Source organism: Meleagris gallopavo, chromosome 2, assembly GCF_905368555.1.
Source record: "Meleagris gallopavo chromosome 2, MGAL_WU_HG_1.1, whole genome shotgun sequence".
Classification (NCBI taxonomy): domain Eukaryota; kingdom Metazoa; phylum Chordata; class Aves; order Galliformes; family Phasianidae; genus Meleagris; species Meleagris gallopavo.
The window spans coordinates 43,702,970-43,727,101 of NC_139405.1; the positions used below are offsets into that span (position 1 = coordinate 43,702,970).

Sequence of the window (24,132 nt, forward strand, 5' to 3'; positions counted from 1 at the left end):
ATTGTAACTAGACTGATAAAATTTTATTGCCTTTGATTATCTCACAGAAATATATCAATCCAGCTGATGATAAATAAACTGTGAATATTTTGTTATGTATTTCTAGTATCATTTGTAAATTAATGATTTGAATAAGTTCAAGTTTAAAAATGATTAAAAATCCATGCTTAAATTCAATAAGGACTAAATTTTTTCCTAATCAGATAATCTTTAGCTACCAAAAATAATTATTTTGGGAGGGAGTTATGATGACTATAAGTTGTTCATAATTTGTCAAGAAAGAATAGGGCAATTTCAGTAATGCTATCAAATAGTTTTATTCCAGCTATTTTTCTCACCTCTTCAGATGAGCATCATAACATAATGAAACATAACTCATCAGGAACAAAAAATAAATACAGTTGTTTTTTAAAAAATTGGATAATATCTTTAGCTTAAACTAGAAATCTCAAAATTATGAAGTAGTATTTGAGCTCAGAGAGAATCAACTAGTCACAACTGTATGCGGGTAGGAATTTTACAGACACAAGTGTATTTTAATTCTGAAAGGTGTAAAATGCTCACAATATCTATGACAGGCCTAAATTCCAAACCTTTGTAGACTATGACATTTTGTACAAAATGATGGCTGTTCATATTTCCACACAAACTGCTGCATGAGAAGCAAAGGTTGGACTTTGTCACAAACATAAAATATACTGCAGTTTTTATTGTTTTCACCTCGTTAATGCGTGTTGTTTTTTTTTTTTTTTCCCTGCAAGTATATGAACTGTGAATATATTGAGCAAAAAAATCTTACTAAGATCAACTAAAAATGCACATTTTCTTTTATATCTCAGAAGCAGGTTGTGACAGCTCAAAGCAAATTGAAATTCATCTGAAATTTAACTAAATCCAAACTGGTGTCAAAAGAATGTTTTTGTCACAGTCACAGGCTTTACACTGGGTCTCCAGTCCATCAGCCTTGGAATAAGAGCAGCAAGTCTCCAATGTTGTTATTAAATTGCAAGGTAAAGCACGGTCTTTTTAAGGGTCCAAGGGCTAGATAAGAATCATAAAGTTGGACCATCATAGATGATAGAGGTTCTTACAGGTTTATAAGTATGCATGGGCTTAAAAGCATTTATGATTCATTAAGTATACAATCACCATCTTCTGACCCTCAGTACACTTCTTTGATATGAACAGAATGTCAAAAGGCAACAGTCACAAAACAAAACACAGGAAGTTCTGTCTGAACATGAGGAAAAACCTTTACTGTGATGGTGACAGAGTACTGGAATAGGCTGTCCAGAGGGACTGCAGAATCTCCTTCCCTGGAGATCTCCAAAAGCAGTTTGAATAACAAGCTCTAGCAGATTCTGCCTGAGCATGGAGGTTGGACTGGATGATCTCCAGACAGCACTTCCAGCCTCAACCGTTCTTTGTGATTCTGTGATATCAACATAGGTTAGTAAATCAGGATCCTCTGAAAGCAATGGATATGGCACAGTTTTAGCATCAAAATCAATTATTTCCCTAATTTTGAACTTTTATACTTTAGAAAAGAAAAAATATTACCAAAAAAAAAAAAAGGGGCAAATCCACAAAAAAATAATGCCTGAATTGGTAAAATTGCAACTACGTTTTGCTGAATGAAAGCAATGGATTTGAGCTTAAACTATTGGTCTTAGTTTCAGCTGGGATGCTATTGAATAGAGCTCAGCAGGCATGGGCCAGGTCCAAGCACTCTGAAGTGATTAGTGCCCCCCTAGAATTGCCAAGACAACAGATCTTCTCCAAATATTCTACTAGTTTTTCAGGATTCTTCAGTTGTTCAAAAGTGAAATTCTAAACTACTGGGGGTATCTACCACTCTTTGCATCATCTGCCCATACGATCCCACAATCCCTGCTACTCAGAACTGTTGTACCTCAGAGCAAATCCCTGGGTGATATTCTTAAATGATTGTTTAATCTTAACCTGGAACACATTTGCGACACATAGCAATAGGAGAATGTTGATTTGAACAACGCATGGATACTCAAAATTCTCAAGAGCTATTTTAACTACTCTAGGGAAAGATGTAAATGTGGAAGAAAGGGAGGCTGAGGAACTGCTGGAAAATGTCCTTCCATGACTCCTGTCTCCCTGAGGAGACAAAGCAAAGAGCATAACTGCTAATGATATCAGCAATATGGTTTTCAAAACCTAGAGATAACTGCAATGCTGAATACACACATCACATCAGTTTCTCTACTGCCAATTTTATCATAACGTGAGCCAAAGCCACCTAGTTAACAAAATATGAACCTTAGCCCAATGGCTAGAGATGGACAAACAAACACAGCAAGGAAAATAAACATCAAGCAAGGTGCTATACAATACAGTTTGACAAGAAGAGTCTCAAAAAGCTCCATAGAGAAAATATTAGTAATTATTGGAAAACTAGCAATTATCAAATAACCACAACATTGTGTTAACATGCTCCAGTCAGATCTGCTATTATCTCAACTCTTTAGGGCCCACACTGGGCACCCAAAGGACTGTTGTGGTTTATTTTGGCTGGTGGCTGAGTACCACACAATTATTTGCTCAGCTCTTCTCTTTCACAGTGGGATTTGGGAAAGAATTGGAAAAAAAAACAATAGAACTCATGGGTTGAGATAAAATTATCTATTAAGATAGAGAGAAGGATAATAGTTTTGTGTGTGTGTGTGTGTGTGTGTGTGTGTATGTATGTAACAAGTGATGGAAAAGTAATTTCTGACCACCCCCCAAGCAATGTGCATCTAGCCCCCCATGCAGAAGTAGAGAGGAGAGAAACTCCCACCCCCTTCAAAACTCCTTCCACATGATGTCATATGGTATGGAATATTCCTTTGGCCAGTTTAAGTCACATGTCCTGATTCTGTCCCCTCCCAATCCTACATTAGTATGAGATGAGAAACTGGAATGGCCTTGGCTCTGGACAACACTGCTTAGCAATAACTTCAAACATCAGAGTATTATCAACATTGTTTTTCTCCTAAAACCAAAACGTAGCATCATACAGGACACTTTGAAGAAAAAAATTATGTTCCAGTTGAAACTAAGACACTATCACTTTTCAAAGCGACTGCTATTCATATTTTTGAACAGATAAGAAAGCTGGAATTCTACCTAAAACTTTGAAAGTTACGTACATGCTTTCAAAAAAAGTATTTTAGAAAAAACATGAAACATAGAGATGTCAGCAAGAAGTTAAAAATGAAAATAGCAGCTGTAAATGTTTGTTATTTGACAGCTAGAACAACACTGAAAAGGGTAAACCAAAAGAATCTCACTCTCATTCATACAACCTGACTACATATGTATGGCATGTGATAGCTGGCAGCTTAGACATCATAGTGACCATGAAACCTTCTAACTCATGCATTTATATAGTTGACAGTGGAGCAGGAAGACATCAGATGTATTAAATAGGAAAAATTAATATTTTTGTTCAACAACTATTTAACATCTGCATTTTACATGCTTTAATTTAAATTTGTCTTCAGATAAGCACATGAAGAGGAAAAAAATGCTGTTTAATTGGGAGAGGTGAAAGATGTAAAAGAGTATAACTCTACCTAGAAGCCAATGAAAAGCAATAAAGACAAACCCTCAATTTTTCCTTTAATGTGTCCCTTTTTAGAGCAGAATTGCACTCTGTTGCACTTAGTCTTCACTTTAAGTAGAAATTCACTAAATTATAACACAGCCCACATTCCTAAAGAAATAGGTATTTAGACAGAAGTTTAGATTAAGCTGTAAGCAACACTCTTTGTTTTGCTTCTTTGTTGCCTGAGGAAATTTTCATTCAATATTCTCATCTCTTTAAAGATCCTTACTTGTGATCTTCTAGGTATTACTTGTCCATCTTTTTGTAATGACTCTTTAATTAAACATATGAACATAATATTTATTTTAAAACACAGAAAATCAGTTCCAATATGAGATATAAATTATTTATTTTTACGTTTGATGTGCCAGTTGGTTTTATTTGGGTTTTTACCTCTGATGAAACTTCTAGAATGTTCTGCAGCACTTAAATTGTTTCATTATACAGAGACAATTTAGCTACTAATTCCTTTAAAATCAAATTAAAACATATTTTTTGGTCTGATGTTGAAGCAAGTCATAGGAAAAAAAAAAACTAGCAACCCACAAATTCTGTCACTTAGTACTACAGCATTTATAATTCCCCAAATTGTCTGCTTCCAGAGCATTAATGTGCAAAAGCTGAAAGCCAAGGGGAACTATCTAATTTAAATATTTAAAACTATTTTGGTTGTAACCTACCACATGTTACAGCTACTGTCACACAGACATACTGCTAATTGAAATGTACATATAGACTCTGGCTTCAAAGGTAAAAGAAATTTCCATTAAATAAAAAAAAGGGCAAATCAACTGCCTCAATAGAATATTTATCAGACATATTTAAATAGGTTGTGTTCTAAAGGTCTTGGCAATTTATTTCTTATAGATGCAATGACACTACAGCACTTCTTATGGAAGTTACATAATTATAACAGAGAACAAACAAGTGTAAATATCTTTTTCTCATCTTTTTAGATTTAAGTACACTATCGTACTAACACTACTGCTACACATTATCAGCCAAAGCAAGGCTTCAGACTAGGTTGATTACAAAGCATTACCTACATGCTTAAATCTCAGAAGGAAGAGAATTTTTTCATGCCACATTGGATAGTTACTTTATTCAACAGAGTAGTTAAGATGTTTCAAAGCAAGACGAAGTTTAAAACATTAAAATTTAGAGCTTATTAGTTCAGGAAGTTATTTGGAATCTTAATCTGAATGATTTCTATTCAAAGACACATATATAGTAATTAAAAATATATTTTGAGTAGAAAGCTTAAGCCAATTCCTGTAGAGCTTTCCTCATGAGTAACTTCATTTATAGACAAATAAATACAATTTACTATTTAAAGACAAGTAAATACTATTAATGAGCAGAATTAAATGTGAGGATTTAGACCAGTGTAGATCCCAAATAAGAACTCTGCAGAATAGTAGGTAGGTGTGAACATGAATTTGAAAGGATCATAAGAGACTAGTGTGAAAGGTGTGAAAGGATCATAAGAGACTAGTGTGAAAGGTGTGAAAGGATCGTAAGAGACTAGTGAAAATGACAGTAAAATGACAATTAATTAGTTTCTGCTTTGGAAACAGTATAGGACAACAAAAATGATGGAGAGAGATAAATTTACTACACACAATATAATGGACAAAAAAAGGAAACAATTGAAAGGTAACAAAATATGATAACATTTATCACAAAACTGTTGTGTACAGGCATCCATTATAATACAATTCTAAACTAGAGCCAATGGTCAAATATGTATTTAGAATATATGTTTCAGTTAACTTTTCCCTATTAATTTGTACAAGACATATAGTGTGAAGTTTTCTTTAATATCACACATTTTACGGTGTAGGATTTCATAAAGGCATATTATAACTACATTTAACACATATTCAACACAGTGAAATGTTTATAAATTGTATTTAATTTAAATAATTTAATAGCTCTACATTTTCATCTTCTTCAGTCAGTCAATAGCTTACACATTATATGAATTTTAATTCCATTACGCTGGATACTGACTTAAGTGTTAGAGGCTCATTTATACAGTAGATATAATTCATAGAAGTGGTCTAGTTAATCTGCCCTTCTGTGCTTTTCTCTACTGAGTTACATAATGTTCAAAAAGTATATTTGCCTGTGTGAGTTAGATCAGGACATTTATACCTACATAACATCAGACAATTGTGGATAGCTACAAAGTCTTTGTTATTTTTTCTTAGGGATACTAAAGATGTCTCAACAAGCTCATGCCTGTAATGAATGATTCTTTACTGCAGCTTACATGGACTTTATATACTAAGTCTCTATGCTTTGCAAGGCAAAATCTGCCCTCAAATTTTGACATTAAAAGGCTCAGCACGCTCGATTTCTATATAATCTTTCTTATATTAAATAGGCACTTAAATATATTCCAATTTTTACCTGAAAAATAGAAAAAAAATCAGACCTGATAAGACAAAGTACTTAATGCTATTCAGACTATGAGCCTCAAAGTAGAAGAGTCACAGTATTTCATGATCATAAATGAAAACATCAAAAACATATTGATTTTTATGTTGTCAATTCAATTTGTTTTGTCACTCACCAGACAACTCTACTATTTGGGTAAAAGGAGGAAGGCTGACAATGAACGGGCAAAAAAGATATCATCCATTAATTTGGACAAGGTTCCAAATTCGCCTTCAGTGTAGACATACAAAATTCATCAAAGGTGTGTTTGTGGCACTGAACAGAACTTTCTGACAAATAACAACGAGCAGTTTTTAAGACAGATGTTTCTGCTTGCAGTTTAAAGTGGAACAAGTCCTGTTACTTCTACACAGAAACCTTTGTAGTTAGGAAAATATTATTCAGCTTGAAACACATCATAACAAGATTTTATGGCTATATTACCTATCTATCTTCTAAAAAGTTGTGATCTTTTAGAACGCAGAGATAGCTGTTTAACTCATGGAGGAGGAACAATTTGTTTTTTTCAACATGTCAATATACCAATTTTTGAAGCTTACATCACTTGTGTCCTCTTGGGTCCACAGTAATGTGAATTGTCTTTATCCAAATGCCTAGCAAATCATTGCCACATAGAAGAAGTCGACCTTTCTTTTCAATCTATGCACTTTTCAGAAGTTATAAATCAGTTGACTTTCAAGCTCGATGAGATGGCATATGCCCTGGTTTGAAGAACAGATGGAAGCTTGGGGGAAAATTGTTTCTGCAGGCTTGCTACAAGCAGCACTGCTCCATAAAAGTGAACCATTCGCACTAATTTCTCACATAAATTATACAGGCAGGGAGCACCAACCCATTCAGCAGAAAATCTTTCATCTAGCTTTCAGAGGTCATTTAGCAAATTTAAATTAAAGTTATTTCTGATACATGGCTGGGTTTTCATCCCATATACTTTCAAGAGACAGCAATTTACATCAAATAAAGGGATGGCTTTAATTGTGTATGTGGGGAAAAAGGAACAGTAAATTAACTGCCACAGTATTACTGTTCTCTAAAATCCCACTATAAGATGCAACTATTAATTAGCCACAGAGGAATTAATAATTGAAATGTGGCAGCTCTCTACTACAAGAATCAGGTGAACTGTCGCTGCTTTTTGCAAGGCCTGCTTCAGATTTTGGCTGAACACTAGCATCCAAATTCAGCACTGATGTTCTTGAAACAAAGGGAACCTGATTCATATCTAAGAGAACATTAATATTTTTCCCCTGAAAAGATTCTTCTGTTAAAAAAATGAACATCTCATTTTTTCAGTAAATATGGTACTTTATTTGAATATTGAGAAAGAATACATTTCAATAGATTTTTCAAATATAATTATAAAAGGAGTGGAAAAAACTAGAAAATGGTAAAAAAAACCCCTCATACTAATAATAAGAATTCTGTGATCCACAACTGGTATGAGGAAAAGATGGCACTGAGTAGCCTTTGACTAATACAGCATTTTATAGAAAATATTATCTTAAATGTATAAATTAAAGCAAGCAATGAGAACACTGATAAGTACTGAAATAGCTACTTTCAATTTTATGAGATTTCATAAAAACTGATTTAGTGGAGTCTTTTGAAACAGTATTTTGATAAGATTCATTTTGCATCACTAATATCACTTTTTTTCTCACCTATTAACTATAAACAAAGTTACACTATTACATATAAACACAATCAGATACTAATTAAAACATCTTACATACAAGATAAAGATTTAAGTCGATCCTATCAAAAGTAAAACCAGATCTTTTATAACTTCTATAAAGCTTTCAGCAATCAAACGGCTGTTCAGAAAAGGATTGCTCTGAGAATCATCAAGGTTGAAAAAACTAATGGATCAGTAAGAAAAGTTTTAATATCATAGGGAGAAAAATGGAAAAAAGAATGGATACTTTTTAGCTATGGCAATAAGGACCCCACTTTAACAGATCAATTGGAATATGTTTTAATCCATAGAAAAGAGATGGTATTTATTGTAATGCTCTTTTGTGTAATTTCAGGGCACAGAGGGGGTATAATACTTACATGATATCTCTTAAGAGATTTAAAAGAATTTTCTTTTAAAGGAGAATCAGATCACAGATATTAGGACGTGTCTGTATTTTAGTATTATTTAGCGTTTTGTTTTTTGTTTTTTTTAAAAGAAACTAGAAGAATAGAACTGTGATTACAGTTTTTAACAGCGTCTAAGAAAAAGTTGCCTGCACATCAGCAAAGAAAACACTTAGATAGTAATCAGTTGGGCACTAGTAAAACAGTCACAAAGAATTAGGAATGAGATTTGTCTGAACACACACTTAAAATCACCTCATGATTGTACTTGCTTCAGTAAGTCATAGTGAGAGACTATAAATAATTCCAGATTCAAGATGTGATGCAACACATTGTTGCTGCATTTTGGGTTCTAAAGGAATAATTCTTTCTTGTAACCACATACATCTCAGACAACCAGGTTCTATACTACTTATTTTTTCTGATTATTTTCTAAACTATTTCTTCACTTTAAATCTATTGGCATCTTTTTATTTTTCAGAGGTGGCATTTACAGAATTTGTTTCTCCAAGACCATTTCTTTACATCAATTTACATTTCTAATCTCTCTAAATTAGTACATATTATTTCTGGATTAAGAAATTCCTACTTCGAATTGCTCTCACTTAAATTCATACTGCAATTTTCTGTTATATCAAGACAATTGTATTAGGATAGACAAGATCACTGAAATGATTAAAAAAAAAAAGAGGAGTCCTCAGAGAATGATAAATAGAAGTCAATTATAGAAGAAGACACTGAACTACATCCTAAAACATTCGTGAAGACATGAGATATAATAGAATACTGGCATCGCTCTGTGCTGTAATTGTGGCTAGTTGTAATATGTGGCTATCCTTCTTTTGTATACAATCTGCAAAAACCTTTATTCTGCATGACAACATTTTAGATGGATTTAAATGTTTTCTTCAATATGACAATTGTTACTAAGAAGGTATTAAAGAGCTTAGCAAAGAACAGAACTGAAATATATATATATATATATATATATATATATATATTATATATTATATGAAAATAAATTCAAAAGAAAAACATTTTTCATAGCCATATAGTTCACTTATCTGAGAGATATCTGAAGTCCCATCTCCATGTTGAAAGGAAAATATTTTTAAGATACTTCATCCCTCTCCATTCCTCACTGATGTTTTTCTCTCCATCACATGGCTTTAACATTATGGACACTTTTGTACTGAAAGTTCACAGGACTGTGAAGACATTGTTAATTGAAAAAAGCATACACAATTCTTCAGTGAGTTAGTTAGATAAATTTACTCACAGAGATTTCAGATTAGTATCAGTGCCAGTATCATGTATGCTTTAGAGAGAAGAAGAAATGCAGAAAAACTAGACCTTCCCTTTCTGATGGGAATAAGCTACTAAATCCTCTAACTCCTGGAATCATATCTCACTTCAATAAATGATAAAATATTAATGGGATCACTCTGTAAGGTAAACGAACACACTCTAACTTTTATTAGATTTAAATTTTGGGAAGTCTTCCTAAGGCTAACTAAAGTCTATAAATGAAACAACATGTATTAAGTGTTTTTTCATATGCATTAATTGAAAGTTAATGCTACAGAAATGAAAAATACTGAGAAATATTGCTTAGGAGCTGTGCACCTTATCTCTTTCAACTATAGTGGTTGCTGCAGTAAACTATATTACCTCTTGTTTAAAACGTACCCCTCAGTCAAAAACACTTAAACTTCATAAAAAGAAAACAAAATGAAAACAAACACACAAACCCCATAGCAGCTATTTTAGGGGTTACTAGAAAGGAAAAGATTTTTCTGGTCACTGGGTATAGGTGCCAGTTTAATCACAGCAACTCAGAATTTTATAGGCTAACATACAACAGACAGATTGTCTCATGCAAACACATGACATTAATGGCAGGAGAACAGTCTTCTGTCCCTGTATCTAGCTCCTATCACCAAGAAGTCATTTCAGTGTCAAAACTTACAAAAGTCTCTGAAAAACATAAGCTATGTAGGAAAGAGGATGAAGAGAAACTATAATGATAAAATTCACATTCTCAATGAAAATAGCTATAGCAATGTGGAAATAATAAAAAAAAATTCAGAAAGGAGACAAATACTATTCATTTTGACATTTTTGCTTGATGAAGAATTTTGTAGTTTTGAAATTGATTCTCTTTGAAATAGCTAAAACTATTTTGAAGGATAGTGGCTTTTTTCTTCCACAGCGAAATATTTTTCATGATTAACCCTATTCCCAAAACAAGTGATTTTTCAAACATTCTGATGACTTTCTCTTAGGTATAGAAAGACTGCACTTCAAATACATTTTTAAAAATTCAGAAATACTTCCTTGGATTATCAACTTCCTTAGCCTAAGGTTTAATTGCATTCTGACCTTCTTTAACTCATTATATTTTAAAATGGAAGTCCTTTACAAGAACAGAGCGGTGAGATTTTATAATTCATAGCTCAGAATGAAATTGTGCAAAGGAATATATTACTACATTTGTTTAAAGAAAATTGTGATGCATATAAGTTAAAAGAAAACTTAAGGATCCTAAACAAGTAGTCAGAGGACTTATGAGATAAACATTCCAGCACATTCTTTGTCTAAAAAAATTACTTTCCACTACCATCTAATTCTAAATTAACAGCAATTTATATTCTAAACTTTTATATTTGATCAACATCAGAGATACTTTTTCAAATCATGCAATTATTATCCATTCTTTGTTACTGGACAAAATCAAATGCTTCAAATTTCAATCTTGAACATTAGTTGAGTTGTTCAACCTAAGAAGTTTGTTTATAGATCTCAAAAGCTATTGCTTTATCCAAAAATATAAGTACTGTGTATTTGCATGAATTGTAAGGTACTATAGATGTATTTAATGACCACATTGGGATCATGAAAGAATTTAAATTAGAGGTTAAAATATTTTACTGAGTGTGTGAATTTAGCAAAGAAATTCACTGACTGCCAGTACACTTCCTGAGTGGGATGAATGTCTTGAATTCATTTTCTATGAATTCTTTTACTTAAATTATATTCAAAATCAGAAAATACTCTCATGAATTACAGAGATGGTGAATTTTCACCAACATAATTCACAAAACATTCTTCATATTCACCTCTTGATAAAGATGAAAAGACAATTTTTCTCCATTTCTGAAAACGAAAATAAAGAACACCTGAACAGTCATGACTTCTTATGGAAATAAACTCAATTACAGCTTTTAACATCAGACCATTTAAATTCAAAATTATCAGAATGTTTAAAATTCTTTTTCTTTCTTTCTTGAAGTGATATTCCTTAAAGACAGAGTTAATTTCCTGAACTTGTTATCATGGTTTACTAAGATTATGTTGTAACCACATTATATCCATTAATCTTTCTCCTTCCATTGAGTCAAAACAGCTTTATTTGAACTTGTAATAATAATTAAAGAGCTGAATGTAGAAATTATGTGGTGTAATACAGCAACTTATCAGCCAGGATGCCAGTATGAATTTCTAAGCCTGAACAATTTGGTTGAAAAGTCACACAGAAACCAGACCTTGCTACAATAACCTTGTAACTTGAATCTAATTTACTTTGGTTCTTATTTTAAGAAAAGGATCTTATGTAAGCACTGTCATTGCAGGCAAAGTTTAATCTCACCAAAATTTACAATTAATTTACAGTAAAAATGCTTCTTTCTAAATTTTGTCCATTTTGGAAATAATTAAGCTAATCTCCAAATAAGAATTATTATTTCAGAATCAGAGAATCAACACATGTAGGTATTCACAAATAGTTTGGAACTTAAAATTTATATCTTATCTGGATCTACAATAATAATTATACTTAGCTAGTCCTTACAGGAAATTAATCATGGGTTTAAAATAAGAGGTAGTCAAAACTATTATAAAATCCAGGGTCATCTATGTATAATAGCAAAAGTTTTTTCTAAGTTGACACAATTTATGGATGTTCAAAGACTTCAAATTATTCTGTTCTACTGAAAAATGACTCTTCCACAGAGTTACAATATAGCGAATAGTAAAGAGTTTTCAAAAAATTACGTAATGTCTGATAATTACGGCCATTTCGTTTTGTTTCAGTAATTACCAAAAGCCAACCAAATAAAACCACTGCATGTATTTAAGGAAGGAAAAAAATCCTGTAGTATTTTCCTTTGTCAGAATAAATCATGTTTCTGAGACCCCCTTGCATTTTTTCTCATGCAGCACTGGGTATCCAAGCTAACAAGAGTTAAATGAACCACGATATAAATAGCATATAAATAAATAAGGAAAAAAAAACAACAACAAAACCCACATAAGAATAAAACAATAGTATCATGCAGTGATTTCAGGATTAAAATAACAGTTACCATTTCTTTCTTTTATCCTTTCCCTAGAACAATTTAACTCATACAAATATAGTTTAGACAAGATATTTTAAAGTATTTTCCTAGACATATTAGTAAAATGTTTTTTTTTTTCTTCATGAATTTAAGCAGTATGGAGTAAAATATATTTAATCAGTAAAATGATTTAATCAGGTTTACAAATAAATACGATGAACGAGAGAAAATGCGCCATTAGATGTATGTTAGCTATTTTGATTATTTTCATGTCCTTGAAGCAAGTAAAAAATACAGACATTTACTTTATCTGCATCTTAAAGTTGTATCTAATGATGAACAACATTCTCAGCCCCTAGGAAGCATGCAGGACTTCAGAAGCTATGTAACTTAAAGTTTGAGCTAGAAAACTCCTATTTGCCTTCTACATCTTCTTAAGATGCACAATAATCAATGATGGTTGTGTGCCAAATTAAACAATAGCCTCAAGTAATTCTACTATCTCAGTATTGTTTTCTTGAGTGCCTGCCACAAAACTCAGTCTAGATTGATCCGTGAATAAATCAAGTGGATTGGAATAAGGGAAATAAGTTTGGGCCCTGCCATGTTGATGATAAAAGAATGGAACAGCGCACTACTACACTGTCTTTTTGGTTGTATGCTGAAGTAGTGATAATTTGTTTTGAAAGAGAGGATGAACAGCAATACCAAAAGTAACTGTTTCATGACATAAGAGCCCTAAGTCTCACTAGTTACACGACAATGTTACTGTGGTAGGTGGGTATTAGGAAGAAACTGGAGTGATAAGATTACAAATTGCAGTAAGAAAAAAATCCTGCTGGGCTGTTCACCGAAGATGCTATATTGTGATTGTCTTAAGGTAGTAAGTATATCTTCAAACAATTCAAACTGTCAGATACAGGGAACAAACACTTATTTTAGATGTTCAGCTTTAGTTTGAAGGCTCATAGAAAGTTAGTTAGCAAGAAGTCAATTAAGTAGCCAGTATCATCATCAAGTGGAATGTTAATCCTTATAACGGAAGTATGTACACCAAATAGCAGTTAAAATGAAGTTAAATGTGTCTCTCTATCCAATCTTGAGAAATTAGAAATTATAATGCCTCATGAAAAAAAACAAAAAACAAAAAAAACCCACAACTCTTACGGGGTGAGAAAAGATTAGAATGCAAACTTAAACTGTAAACCTGTGAATTTTAATCCAGAAAAGTCATGATTACGGTTGTCTAAAGAACCATTGCAATGGAATCTCATTCTGATTAGGAATTAGTTGCAAGAACTATTAATTGATCCTTGTGCTAATTTAGCATTGTTACTTCTAACAGTACTTTCTCACAGTACAATACCCTCTTCTATACTTAAATACACAAAAAAAGTTATCTTAAATCATACTTACTAACAAATTATACAGTGACACTTACTACAGCATAGGTCAAATCCTGTTGACATAATTAGCAGCAGAATCAGTTATGAGATTGCAAAATGTCTCCCATTTTGTTGAATTAACAAAGCTATACATGTAAATTCTATATCATTTACTCTACATGAAAAATTTTAAATATTCTATAAATCTGATATATTATTTTCACGTGTACCATGTTATTTTCGGCAACTATCATTGCCTTCAGTGAAATCTTATTCTAGTACAATAACAAAAAAAGAATAATTAATGATAACAAAAATAATTAAATAGTAGGAGCAGGTTAAAGATCAGCATTCATTTTTAAAATTAAATTTAAAAGTCTGCAGTGGTTACTTAGAAGATTGGCAAGTTTTACAAATAACATCACCAAGCCTTTTAGAGAGAAACACAGCTGCATTAGAATGGAGTCATTAGGCAATACATTTATTTTGAAGCCAATTAACCTTTTGTCAGAGAAATGTCGTAGCTGTAATGGTTTCAGCAGTGGAGGTCAGCCTCTAACAGGGGCACGTATGACAGCGATTACGCTGTCTGACATATGCTGTAGACTGAGAGTACAGCTGTGGAATGAGAATCTGCCTTCGTTTGTATTCTGCTCTGCATTTTCAGGGAGCAGGCAATCTTGACCTATCCATTTAGGTAATTAAAGCTTCTATTTGGAAGTGTCCTGCAGGAAGGTGAAATTTGGGGTAGATAAATGGCTGCTGCTCAGCGAAACCAACCACTTCCATCATTTGATGGACTGCCTGAAATAGGCTGCATTGCCAGGTCCTCATAAAAAGAGAGATGAATTGGGCAGGAGGCAATTCTCTAAGGCAAAGCAACTCTGTCATCTTGCTTTTTGCAGCATATAATTTAATTGTTAGCCAAGGTAGACAGCTGAATCAAGAGCCTTTTTTTAACAGCTTCCCCACCACCTTCCATTTTCTAAGAAATTACTTCAGTTTACTTCCAAGACAACTTTTTTTTGACAATTAGAGATGTCACTTCAACAAGCTCAGGTGGCAATCAAAGGCATGCTATGACTCACCTTCCATGCTATTCTGTTCCCTTTCGTATCATGCTCAACAGCAATGGGGAAGTCTCCTCGTTCATAAAACTTGCGAAATGCTGTGGGCTTTGTTGGTCTCTCTTTAAATGCTCCTGCAAGTGGGGGCCCCCGTACCTTAAAACGGAAAGAAACAAATTCTACCGTAATTTCATTTCACGATAATACATTTTCAGAAAAAGCTTATATGACTGAACACAGAAAGAGAAAACCTCCCTGATCTCCCAAACTAGCTTGCAATTGTCTCTACCAGTTTCACTACCTGCTCCTTTTTGTTTGTTTATCAATTTCATTCTCCCCCACAAAAATTTTGTATTTTTTTGTGGCCACCTCAGTTCCTGCAGCATTTTTAAGACAAAAACATCAAAAATACATTTACATAATAAAGTACAAATTCCTGTAAAATCAAGCATTTGTCCTCGAGAAATATTCTTCTTTCAATTGTTTCTTTATAGAAGTAATTTGACTTGGTTTCTATCTAATACAGCTGTCTTGTCTTACCATTGTCTTTCTTTGACCTACTTCACTATATCCTTTCCTCAGTTCCTCTGCATATGGCTTTCATATGACTTCCAGCCCCTTAGTACTGGCCTTTCAGTATCTACAGGGGAGCTACAGGAAACAGAGACAGACTCTTTATTAGGGTCTAGGTGATAGCACAAGTGAAAATGGTTTCAAGGTCAGAGGGGAGATTGAGGTTAGATATAAGGAAAAAATCTTTTACAGTGAGGATGGTGAGGCACTGGATCAAGTTACCCAGTGTTGTGGTTGATGCCTTGTCCCTGGAGACTTTCAGGGATCTGATCTAGCTATGGATGTCCCTGTTCATTGTAGAGGAGCTGGACTAGATGGCCTTCAGAGGTCATTTTCAACTCTAAGGATTCTAGGATTCTATGATCAATGGTTGAAGCCTAGAAGTGGAAGAGTCTACTCCACTCTGCCTTTGTTGCCTTGGAAGAATATCTGATTCAGCTCTACTTGGTTCCTTAGCTATGTCTAGTCAGTTTATCATGTAGCCTGAGTGCCTGAATGACAGTCCAATTCTAAAATGTCCACAAAGGAACTTTTTTCTCAGCCAAACTTAGTAGTAACAGTAACTGAAAACCAGCACAAAGATAACAGAAATTCAAATACTTAGAAGAAATCTACTGTTTAAACTAATTAACAAAGCTAATCTCAAATGCTAGAAGAGACTAAGAGAGCTAAAGTAATCTCAAATGCCCTTGACAATTACTCCCTGAGAAATTCTTGTCCGTTTTTCCTTTTTTTTATATATATTTTATAGCAATGTCTGAGATAAAGACTGCATACAATTCTCTTCATATCTCTTTCTTCAAAAATACCACTGTGACTTGCTGCCTTTTATAATATAAAAAGCGTCATTTTCAAAAAAAGCAAAAGCTTCAAGGATTCATAACTCATATCCAGCATATTGTATTGTTCTAATTGTCTCATTATATGTTTCTACGTCTTCAATGACCTTGATGTTAGTTTCTAGCATTCTAACATTCAGTGTTTCAGTGAACAGAACACAAGCATGTAACATTCTTTGCTTCACTTGGGTTATTCTATAATTTAACTATGGCAACCAAGATCAAAAATTGTTTTTGCAATTTTTTTCCTTCAACATATTTTACCATTTTTTACTACTCAAAAGACTGACACAGTGTAATCGACCAGTGATATGCATATACTGTACTTTAGTGCAAATTGTTTAAAGTAGGGCTTCTAAACTGTGACAGACTGCTACATAGTGCTATCACTGATAGACCATGCCTAGTGAAAATAGATTTTATATGCATACCTGTAATACTGCTTAGTAAACACATCTACAACAGTAGAGCATAACTCTGAGAAAAGCACTTCGAACAGACGTGAATAAATCTATGCTTGTTGTTCTGTAGGGGCACAATTTGTTCTGTGCCATCAGGATGGGTGCTTTTACTTTTCTTTAGATTTTTTTAATGCTCCTTCCATGTATTTTTCAATATTGGTGTGATCTTCACACATTCTTTAAGACGTGTGTTTCCATAAAGTATTAGGAGTCACTGTTCTAATTAAATTTCAACTTACATTATTGATAAAGAACACATTGTCTTGCTTACGTGAGCTACAATCTTAATTATTTTTGGTAGACTATCATCATAAGAGGTAGAAAAAGCAAGCCCAAACTACATCTTATCTGAAAACAAAAATTTTTCTTCCTGATTAATTTTAGTAGTTTTGGTATGAACTTTTATCTACTGCACTTCTGCAAATTTTCAGGTTCAACTTCTTCATATTCTTCATTTGGAAACAAAGAAACTAGAGGAATAAAAAGATGTTGGTCATTAAATACACTCCTTTATTATTCCTCTAATATTTCTGACCTATAAAATGTGTTCAAAAAATGGTCAAGAAATTTTTACTGCTGAAATGCTATTATATGTTATCCTTATTTCAATAGTTAAAAATCACATTTTAAGTAGTATGCCTACTCTGATCTGCCAACTCAAAAAACCAAACCAACCAACCAAACAAAAATATACGGTACGTTTAAAAGTGTTTCAGAGAAGAACAATACTGAAGTTACAGAATTACTTTTACATAAATATAATGTCAGGAAAATGATTACTAAGGAGAAATAAAAGCAAATCACTGCTTCACAGAGAGAATGAATAGGGACTGATTTTCCATTGTTTCCCTCACTAAGAGTACAGAACATGAAAACAAGCCATTAAGTGAAAAATTTGGAATAAAGAAAAATGATTATGTATTCATGCAGCAACTCATGGATTTATGGAACTCCTTGCACAAATTCAGTGGTGATACTTCTTGAAGTTTCTGTGCGTTCAAGATGTAACTGGAAAAGCTGATAAAAAAAGAAATAAATTCAAGCTTACCAAATCCACAGCATCAGTGATGAGAAACACAGTTGGTAGTACCTTTTCACAAAACACAGAAGTAGTCTTTCTGGTAGACCTCCTAGCATTATATTTAGTCTCTCACAGTCACAATAGACTGGCAACTCATAGTTATCCTTTGATTAATGACAGCAACCATCTTTCACTATAGATGAGCACTACGTTAATAACATAATTTATTATCATTACTTTTAAGTGCATTCCCTATCCTTTGTACTATTATATTTAATTTCAATTCTGCCACACCAGTTCTGAAAGGTTTCTACTTTTATCTTTGTGACACTCTACTCTTAATCTATTTTAATAACTACTCCAAGCATAGAATCAACTGTAGATTTCATTATATAATCCTATTTTTTTTCAGATCACTTATGAAAATATTGAACTAGGTTTGCTTGAGGAAAAATAAAAGCATATAATTTACTTTTTTATAATTCCCAATTTATCTGCATTTATTTCATATATTTATTTTCCTATATAGAATTTGGAGATGAGGCTTCCTTTTCTTCTCTATTTACAGACAATCACAGTACAGGCATTTTAATCATGAATTTGGATCAGTAGCTATAAGAAGTAATAAAAGAGAAACAATTAAAATCTGGAGCACAGTAAACACAGGGAGAAACAGTTGCATATTCTTCAGATCAATTTCTTCAGGACAAAAAGCCAACTATGTCTCTTTTGCTTTTCATAGAGAAGACATTTATCACAATAGATTATTGTTGAAAAATATTTTCTTACACGTATCTGACAATTCCTAACATCTCTTTTCCTCATGCAGATTTAGCATTTTGTTACGTATGTCTCAATTAGGACCGTCCAAGCTGCAACAATTTCCCTATAATTTTAAGGAAAAATACAGAAATCAAAGGGATACATTCTACTGATCCTGGTGACAGATAAAAATAACCTTGTTAACCATGCTGCTTGCATGTATCATGCTTTTCAAAATCTTACAGAAATGTTATGGTTTTAACTTTCAGAAGAAGACTTTTACTGGCTTATGAGCAGCTGGTTAAAAAATGGATTTCCTATGGGTTGGGTGTTGAGTATAATCTGAATTTATTTATAAAAAATCTGAATGATAGGACTAAAAGCCTATCACGTTTGCAGATGACATAAGACTGGGAGAAGAACTTATGTTTGAAGAGACATAAGACTGTACACCAGAAGAAAATAGTAACCACAAAGAGAGAGATCTTCATTGACAAGGACTAAGAGTTGCAGAAATATATCTTGCACATGAGATACATAATCAGCAGTGCAAGCTGATTGGGTAGGACACCAGTTAGGGTGTAATTTTGCCGAGAAACACCTAGGAATTCACATGGACAGTACTAAACTTGAGTTAGTTGTACTTCCAGAGCAAAGAAGGCAAACTAAACCCTATACTGCATTGGTAGTGGTACCATCAGCAGATCAAGGACTTCCACTCTCCTTGAGAATTGCTTACACAGTTAGAATGCTGTCTAAAGTTTTGGTCCTCTCAGTTCATGAGAAAAACGCGTGTATCTTCCAACCGACCATGAACATGATTAGAGGTCTAGAGGTTTTGACAGAAGGTTCAAGAAACTGAGTGTGTTCAGCCCAGCTAAGAGAAGGCTTAGGGTAGATCTAATCAGAGCCTTCCAATTCCTAAAAGGCGGTTAGTAAAATGGAAGTATTCTCTTGCACAGGAAAAGATGCAACAGATGCAAGTAACTTTAAAGGCAATTCTGAGAAAGTCGTTGGAATAGATTGCCCAGATGTGGTGGAATACCTCTGAAAATCTGAAGAATTAGCTTAACAAGGAGTCTTAGCATTCAACAAAAGGTTGGACAAGATGCTTTTCAGAGGACCCTTCCAAATGTGGGTTCTATGCAATTTTATGTTTCTAAGTAAAATATACAAAAATATATTGTGTCTATACTTTTCATAATTAGCTTAACCTTCCATTACTGACTAAAAAAAACCCTAAAACATTCTGAAAGTAATCAGTTTATTGGAAAAAGCAGTAACAAATAGTACCTTCATCAACCTAATAAAAATATTTCATTGCAATGTAGTTAGAAAGACTAAGACTAGAGTTCCAGTTAATTAAAGGCTAATATTCATGATGGCAAAGTATATGAAGCAATAAACAGCGTTGAGGTTCATTAAATGCCCAAGAGAAGTTAAACAATTTGATAATTGCAAAAATAATTTATTATAGTGCCACTGAACTATACAACAAGATAAAAACTACAAGCCATTAAACAAAAAATGAAAAATACCATGTTTTTTTCATTGACTCATGGGCATTTTAAGCCATTTTATCAGGTTGCATTCTTAGACATCAGTGACTAGGAAAATGTGAACAAAAATTATTTGAAGTCAACTTTAAATAGCAATTAATTATCTAAGACTAAAATTGCCTAAATTTCTAAGTGATTATCAAATGATGCATGCTCAGGAGCCTGAGTATGTACCTGCATAGGATGATTGGTGATTTTCTTGAAAATTTGTACTGTAGTTTCATGGTAACTTGAAGCCAGACAAAAATTGTCAGTGAACTGAGAAGTCTTGCTGTAAATCAAGCACTTCATTGGATGCTATCTCAATCTACTGCTGCCATTAAAAACCACAAGATTTTGCTTAAGTATTCAGAGGACGATATCAGAAACAAAGACGTTTCTACATTTTTAAAAATTTCTTCTGTTACGTTGATTTGTTAACTTCCAGTAAACCACTAATACTTATGTGAAAAATTTGGATAGCACAAGGGAAGGAGCAGCATCGAATATAACAGAACAAAATGGTTGACTGCTTCTTCAAAGAATGGTGCTGAATTTATATTGAGCATCAAAAATTAATTGGACACAGTTTCCCAACTTCCTATGCAGACCTAAGTTGTAGTACTCCAAGCAGTAGTCGATAATTGTTCAAGAGCTGTGTGAAAAATAAAAAGATATACTCCCCAAAAGTAGAATAGATTGAGATCTTGCCGATTTTATATAAAATCATTCATATATTTTAAAAAATATGAACAAAATTCTCAAAATCAAATTTAATAGTTAAAATCCCTTTGATTAATCCAGCTTAATGCATTTAGATGACAATGGGAAGAATGAAAAAAAAAAAATCCAGCTCTTAGTCAGTTGACTTCCTTATGGGAAGACTGGAATTGAATCTGATCTTGTGGTTTTTATTCCCACAAAATTAAGTTATAATACTTATTTTTGAAGCTACAGGGATCAGAATTCATGTGATCACTCAACTTTCTTGCCTAAAACATGTTTGCAGTCTTTCCTGAAAATATAGAACTACATATCAACTGGGAAACTGATAGTTTTTCAAAAATAAAATAATAAATCTTACTTCTTTCTACCCAAACTGAAAAATGCATTTGTTTTAAATTGTACTATGTACATGGAATGGAGTCTACTGCTACATGCTGCTGTCCTGGGGCAGATATAAACACAATTTCATTCACAAAGTGTTTGTGTACCACTCACGGTCTTAGTGTCATTCTTCTCTTGTACTGCTGTTAAACTAACATCCTACATTGGCTAATGCAGCATAGTCCCACTAGTAATTCACTTCCCCCAAAGGAGGTGTCACCATTCTTTTCCTTGTGTACTGAAACAAGAAGCTGCTGACAAATCACAGAATCATCGGCGTTGGAAAGAACCTCTGGAGATCATCTAATCCAATTCCCCCGATAAAGCAGGTTCCCTAGCAATCCAAGTGGGTTTTGAATATCTGCGGAGGTGACTCTATATCCTCTCCGGGAAGCTTATTCCAGAGCTCTGTAATCCTCAAAATACAGTTTTCCCTCATGTTCATACAGAACTGTCAATGCTTCACTTTTTGCCCATTGTCCCTCTGTCACTAGACAATGCTAAAAATAACCTTGGCCTATTCACTCGTATCCCAACCATTAGATATTTCTAAGCATTAATAAAATCCCCTCCCAGACTTCTCCAGGCTAAACAGTCCCAGGTCTCTCAGTCTTTTGTCATAAGAGAGATGTTCCAGGTCCCTAAACATCTTTGCAGCCCTCTGATGGACTCTCTCTAGAAGTTCTCTGTCTTTCTTGAACTGAGGAGTCCAGAACTCCAGATGTAGCCTCAACAGAGCAGAACAGAGAGAGAGGATGACCTCCTTTGACCTGCTAGCCACATCTTTTAAATGCACCCAAGAATACCATTGGCCTTCGTGGCCAGAAGGGCACACTGCTGGTTCACAGTCAACCTGTTGTCCATTACAATGTTCAAGTCCTTCTCTGCAGACTGCCTCTCCAGCATATCATCCCATAACCTGTACTGATAAAGGCAGTTATTCCACCCCACGTGCAAGACTCCATACTTGTCTTTACTAAACCCCATAAAGTTCTTCTCTGCTCAGCTCTCCAGCCTGTCCAGGTCTTGCTGAATAGCAGCACAGCCTTCTGGTATGTCAGTCACTCTTCTCAGCTTTGTACCATCAGAAGACTTGCTGAGGATGCATTCTATCCCTACATCCAACTCACTGATGATGTTGAACAAGATCACATCCAGCTCAAAACCCTGCGGAACACTGCTAGATACAGGCGCCCAACTGTGCCACTGATTACAGCCCTCTGAGCTCTGCCAGTCAGTGAGTACTCATTCCACCTCACTGTTTGCTCATCCATACCACACTTCCTAAGTTTACCTACAAGGATGTTACTGAAAACAGAGTCAAATCTTAGTATAAACTTCAAGTAAAACACATAATACATTAAGTCAAATAAATTGTACCATGTAGTGAAAAAATACTCAAGTTAGGAAGAATAAAGATCAAATAATATACCTAGCATGATACAGTGCTTGGTTGACATGCAAAGCTTTTCTAGAATCCCCAATGGGAGGGCCCTCATCCATATAGCACGATAAAGCTTTTTAACTTGCCCAACAAGGCAGCTGCACAATACTGCTTAGTAACAACTCACATTCAGGGAGAAAAACTAAGTTCAAAAGTCATGAGCTGCAGTGTTTCCTTTTTTCGGAGTCAGCAAGCACAATATGTACCTTCAGTAGTTTGATTCTTGTACCACACAGAAACCTATCATATTAACCAGCATATAGTTACCTACCAACACAGCAGAAAAAATGTGTTATTGTAGTTGTTTTTGTGTGTGACATATCTACATCTATCTCTAATATAATATTAATTATTATTACTAACATCAGTAATTTTGAAGACTTGGAAACAAAAAACTTGGCCAAAATTAACAATTACAATCTGCACAGGGCATCCCCAGGGGAGCCTACTTGGGCTGACAATAAGCCTGTTCAGCTATGTCTTCATTTATTGATCCTAATTTGATTAGATACTATAGGCAGACAATACATGCTACAATCCTGTTTTGATTTTGCTATACAGACATACCCAAAATAAGAAACTTCAAATGATAGTAGAGACATGGAAAGACATCCCAACAGATATGGTGAGTTCCGTATGAATTCCTTTTTTTTTTTTTAATATCAATATCACAGGCACTCAATATCAAAAGAGCACAGTCTATCTATGTGTATCAGACAAAAGCTTTATATATGCAAAAAGAAATTCGGGATGTGCCACTCTTGATGTGCTTTAAATGGTGCCACATCTAATGCTAGAAATCTTGCTTTTGGGGCTACTGCACAAATCTGGACAACAGATCAAAGCACATCTCATAGCTTCAAAAGTCAAAATGTGAGAAATCAATCTCAAGACCCCCAAATGAAACTTTTGATAGAGGTCAGCAAAATTACAAATACTTCTAAAGCACCAGAACTTGAAAGAAAAAACAGATGTGATTTTGTACAAAGATATTGTATCTCATTATTGCCTTGAGACACTACTGAAAGGAAGTCAAAAGCTGCATACAGAATTACTCTATTTCATCACCTCAAAAATGTTAGTTTTGATTGGGAAAAAGATAAGCTGTTTAGATAAGCCAGAATTGGTCTATATCACAAATATCTATACATTGCTCTGCCCTCAGAAGGTCCTCCACCTCCATTCTGCGGTGAGTAGAGTATCTGGATCACTATTGATGATTGGTGGATGGTTGGACCGGGTGATCCCATGGGTCTTTTCCAACCTTGGTAATTCTATGATTCTATGATTTCGTGTCATTACAATTTCTGTCCTTACGTTTGCCAAGCAATCTCCCTTAACATAAAGGAAGAACACAGACAGTTGACAACTACTAATATATTTCTTCCTCTCCTGTCAGTCTGCAGATGAATACAGGTTTTGCTGTTGTTT

General features: G+C 33.8%; 1 protein-coding gene across 4 annotated transcripts in view; it reads right to left on the minus strand.

Moving 5' to 3' along the window:
- The window catches only part of PACRG (parkin coregulated), a 193,153-nt gene that overhangs the window by 135,222 nt on the left and 33,799 nt on the right, over window positions 1-24,132 (minus strand). For all 4 annotated transcript variants that reach the window (XM_085216938.1, XM_085216937.1, XM_085216935.1 and 1 more), the window contains one exon: window positions 14,978-15,112. In XM_085216938.1, the coding sequence (XP_085073064.1) occupies window positions 14,978-15,112 (135 nt within the window). The remainder of the gene's footprint in view (window positions 1-14,977; window positions 15,113-24,132) is intronic.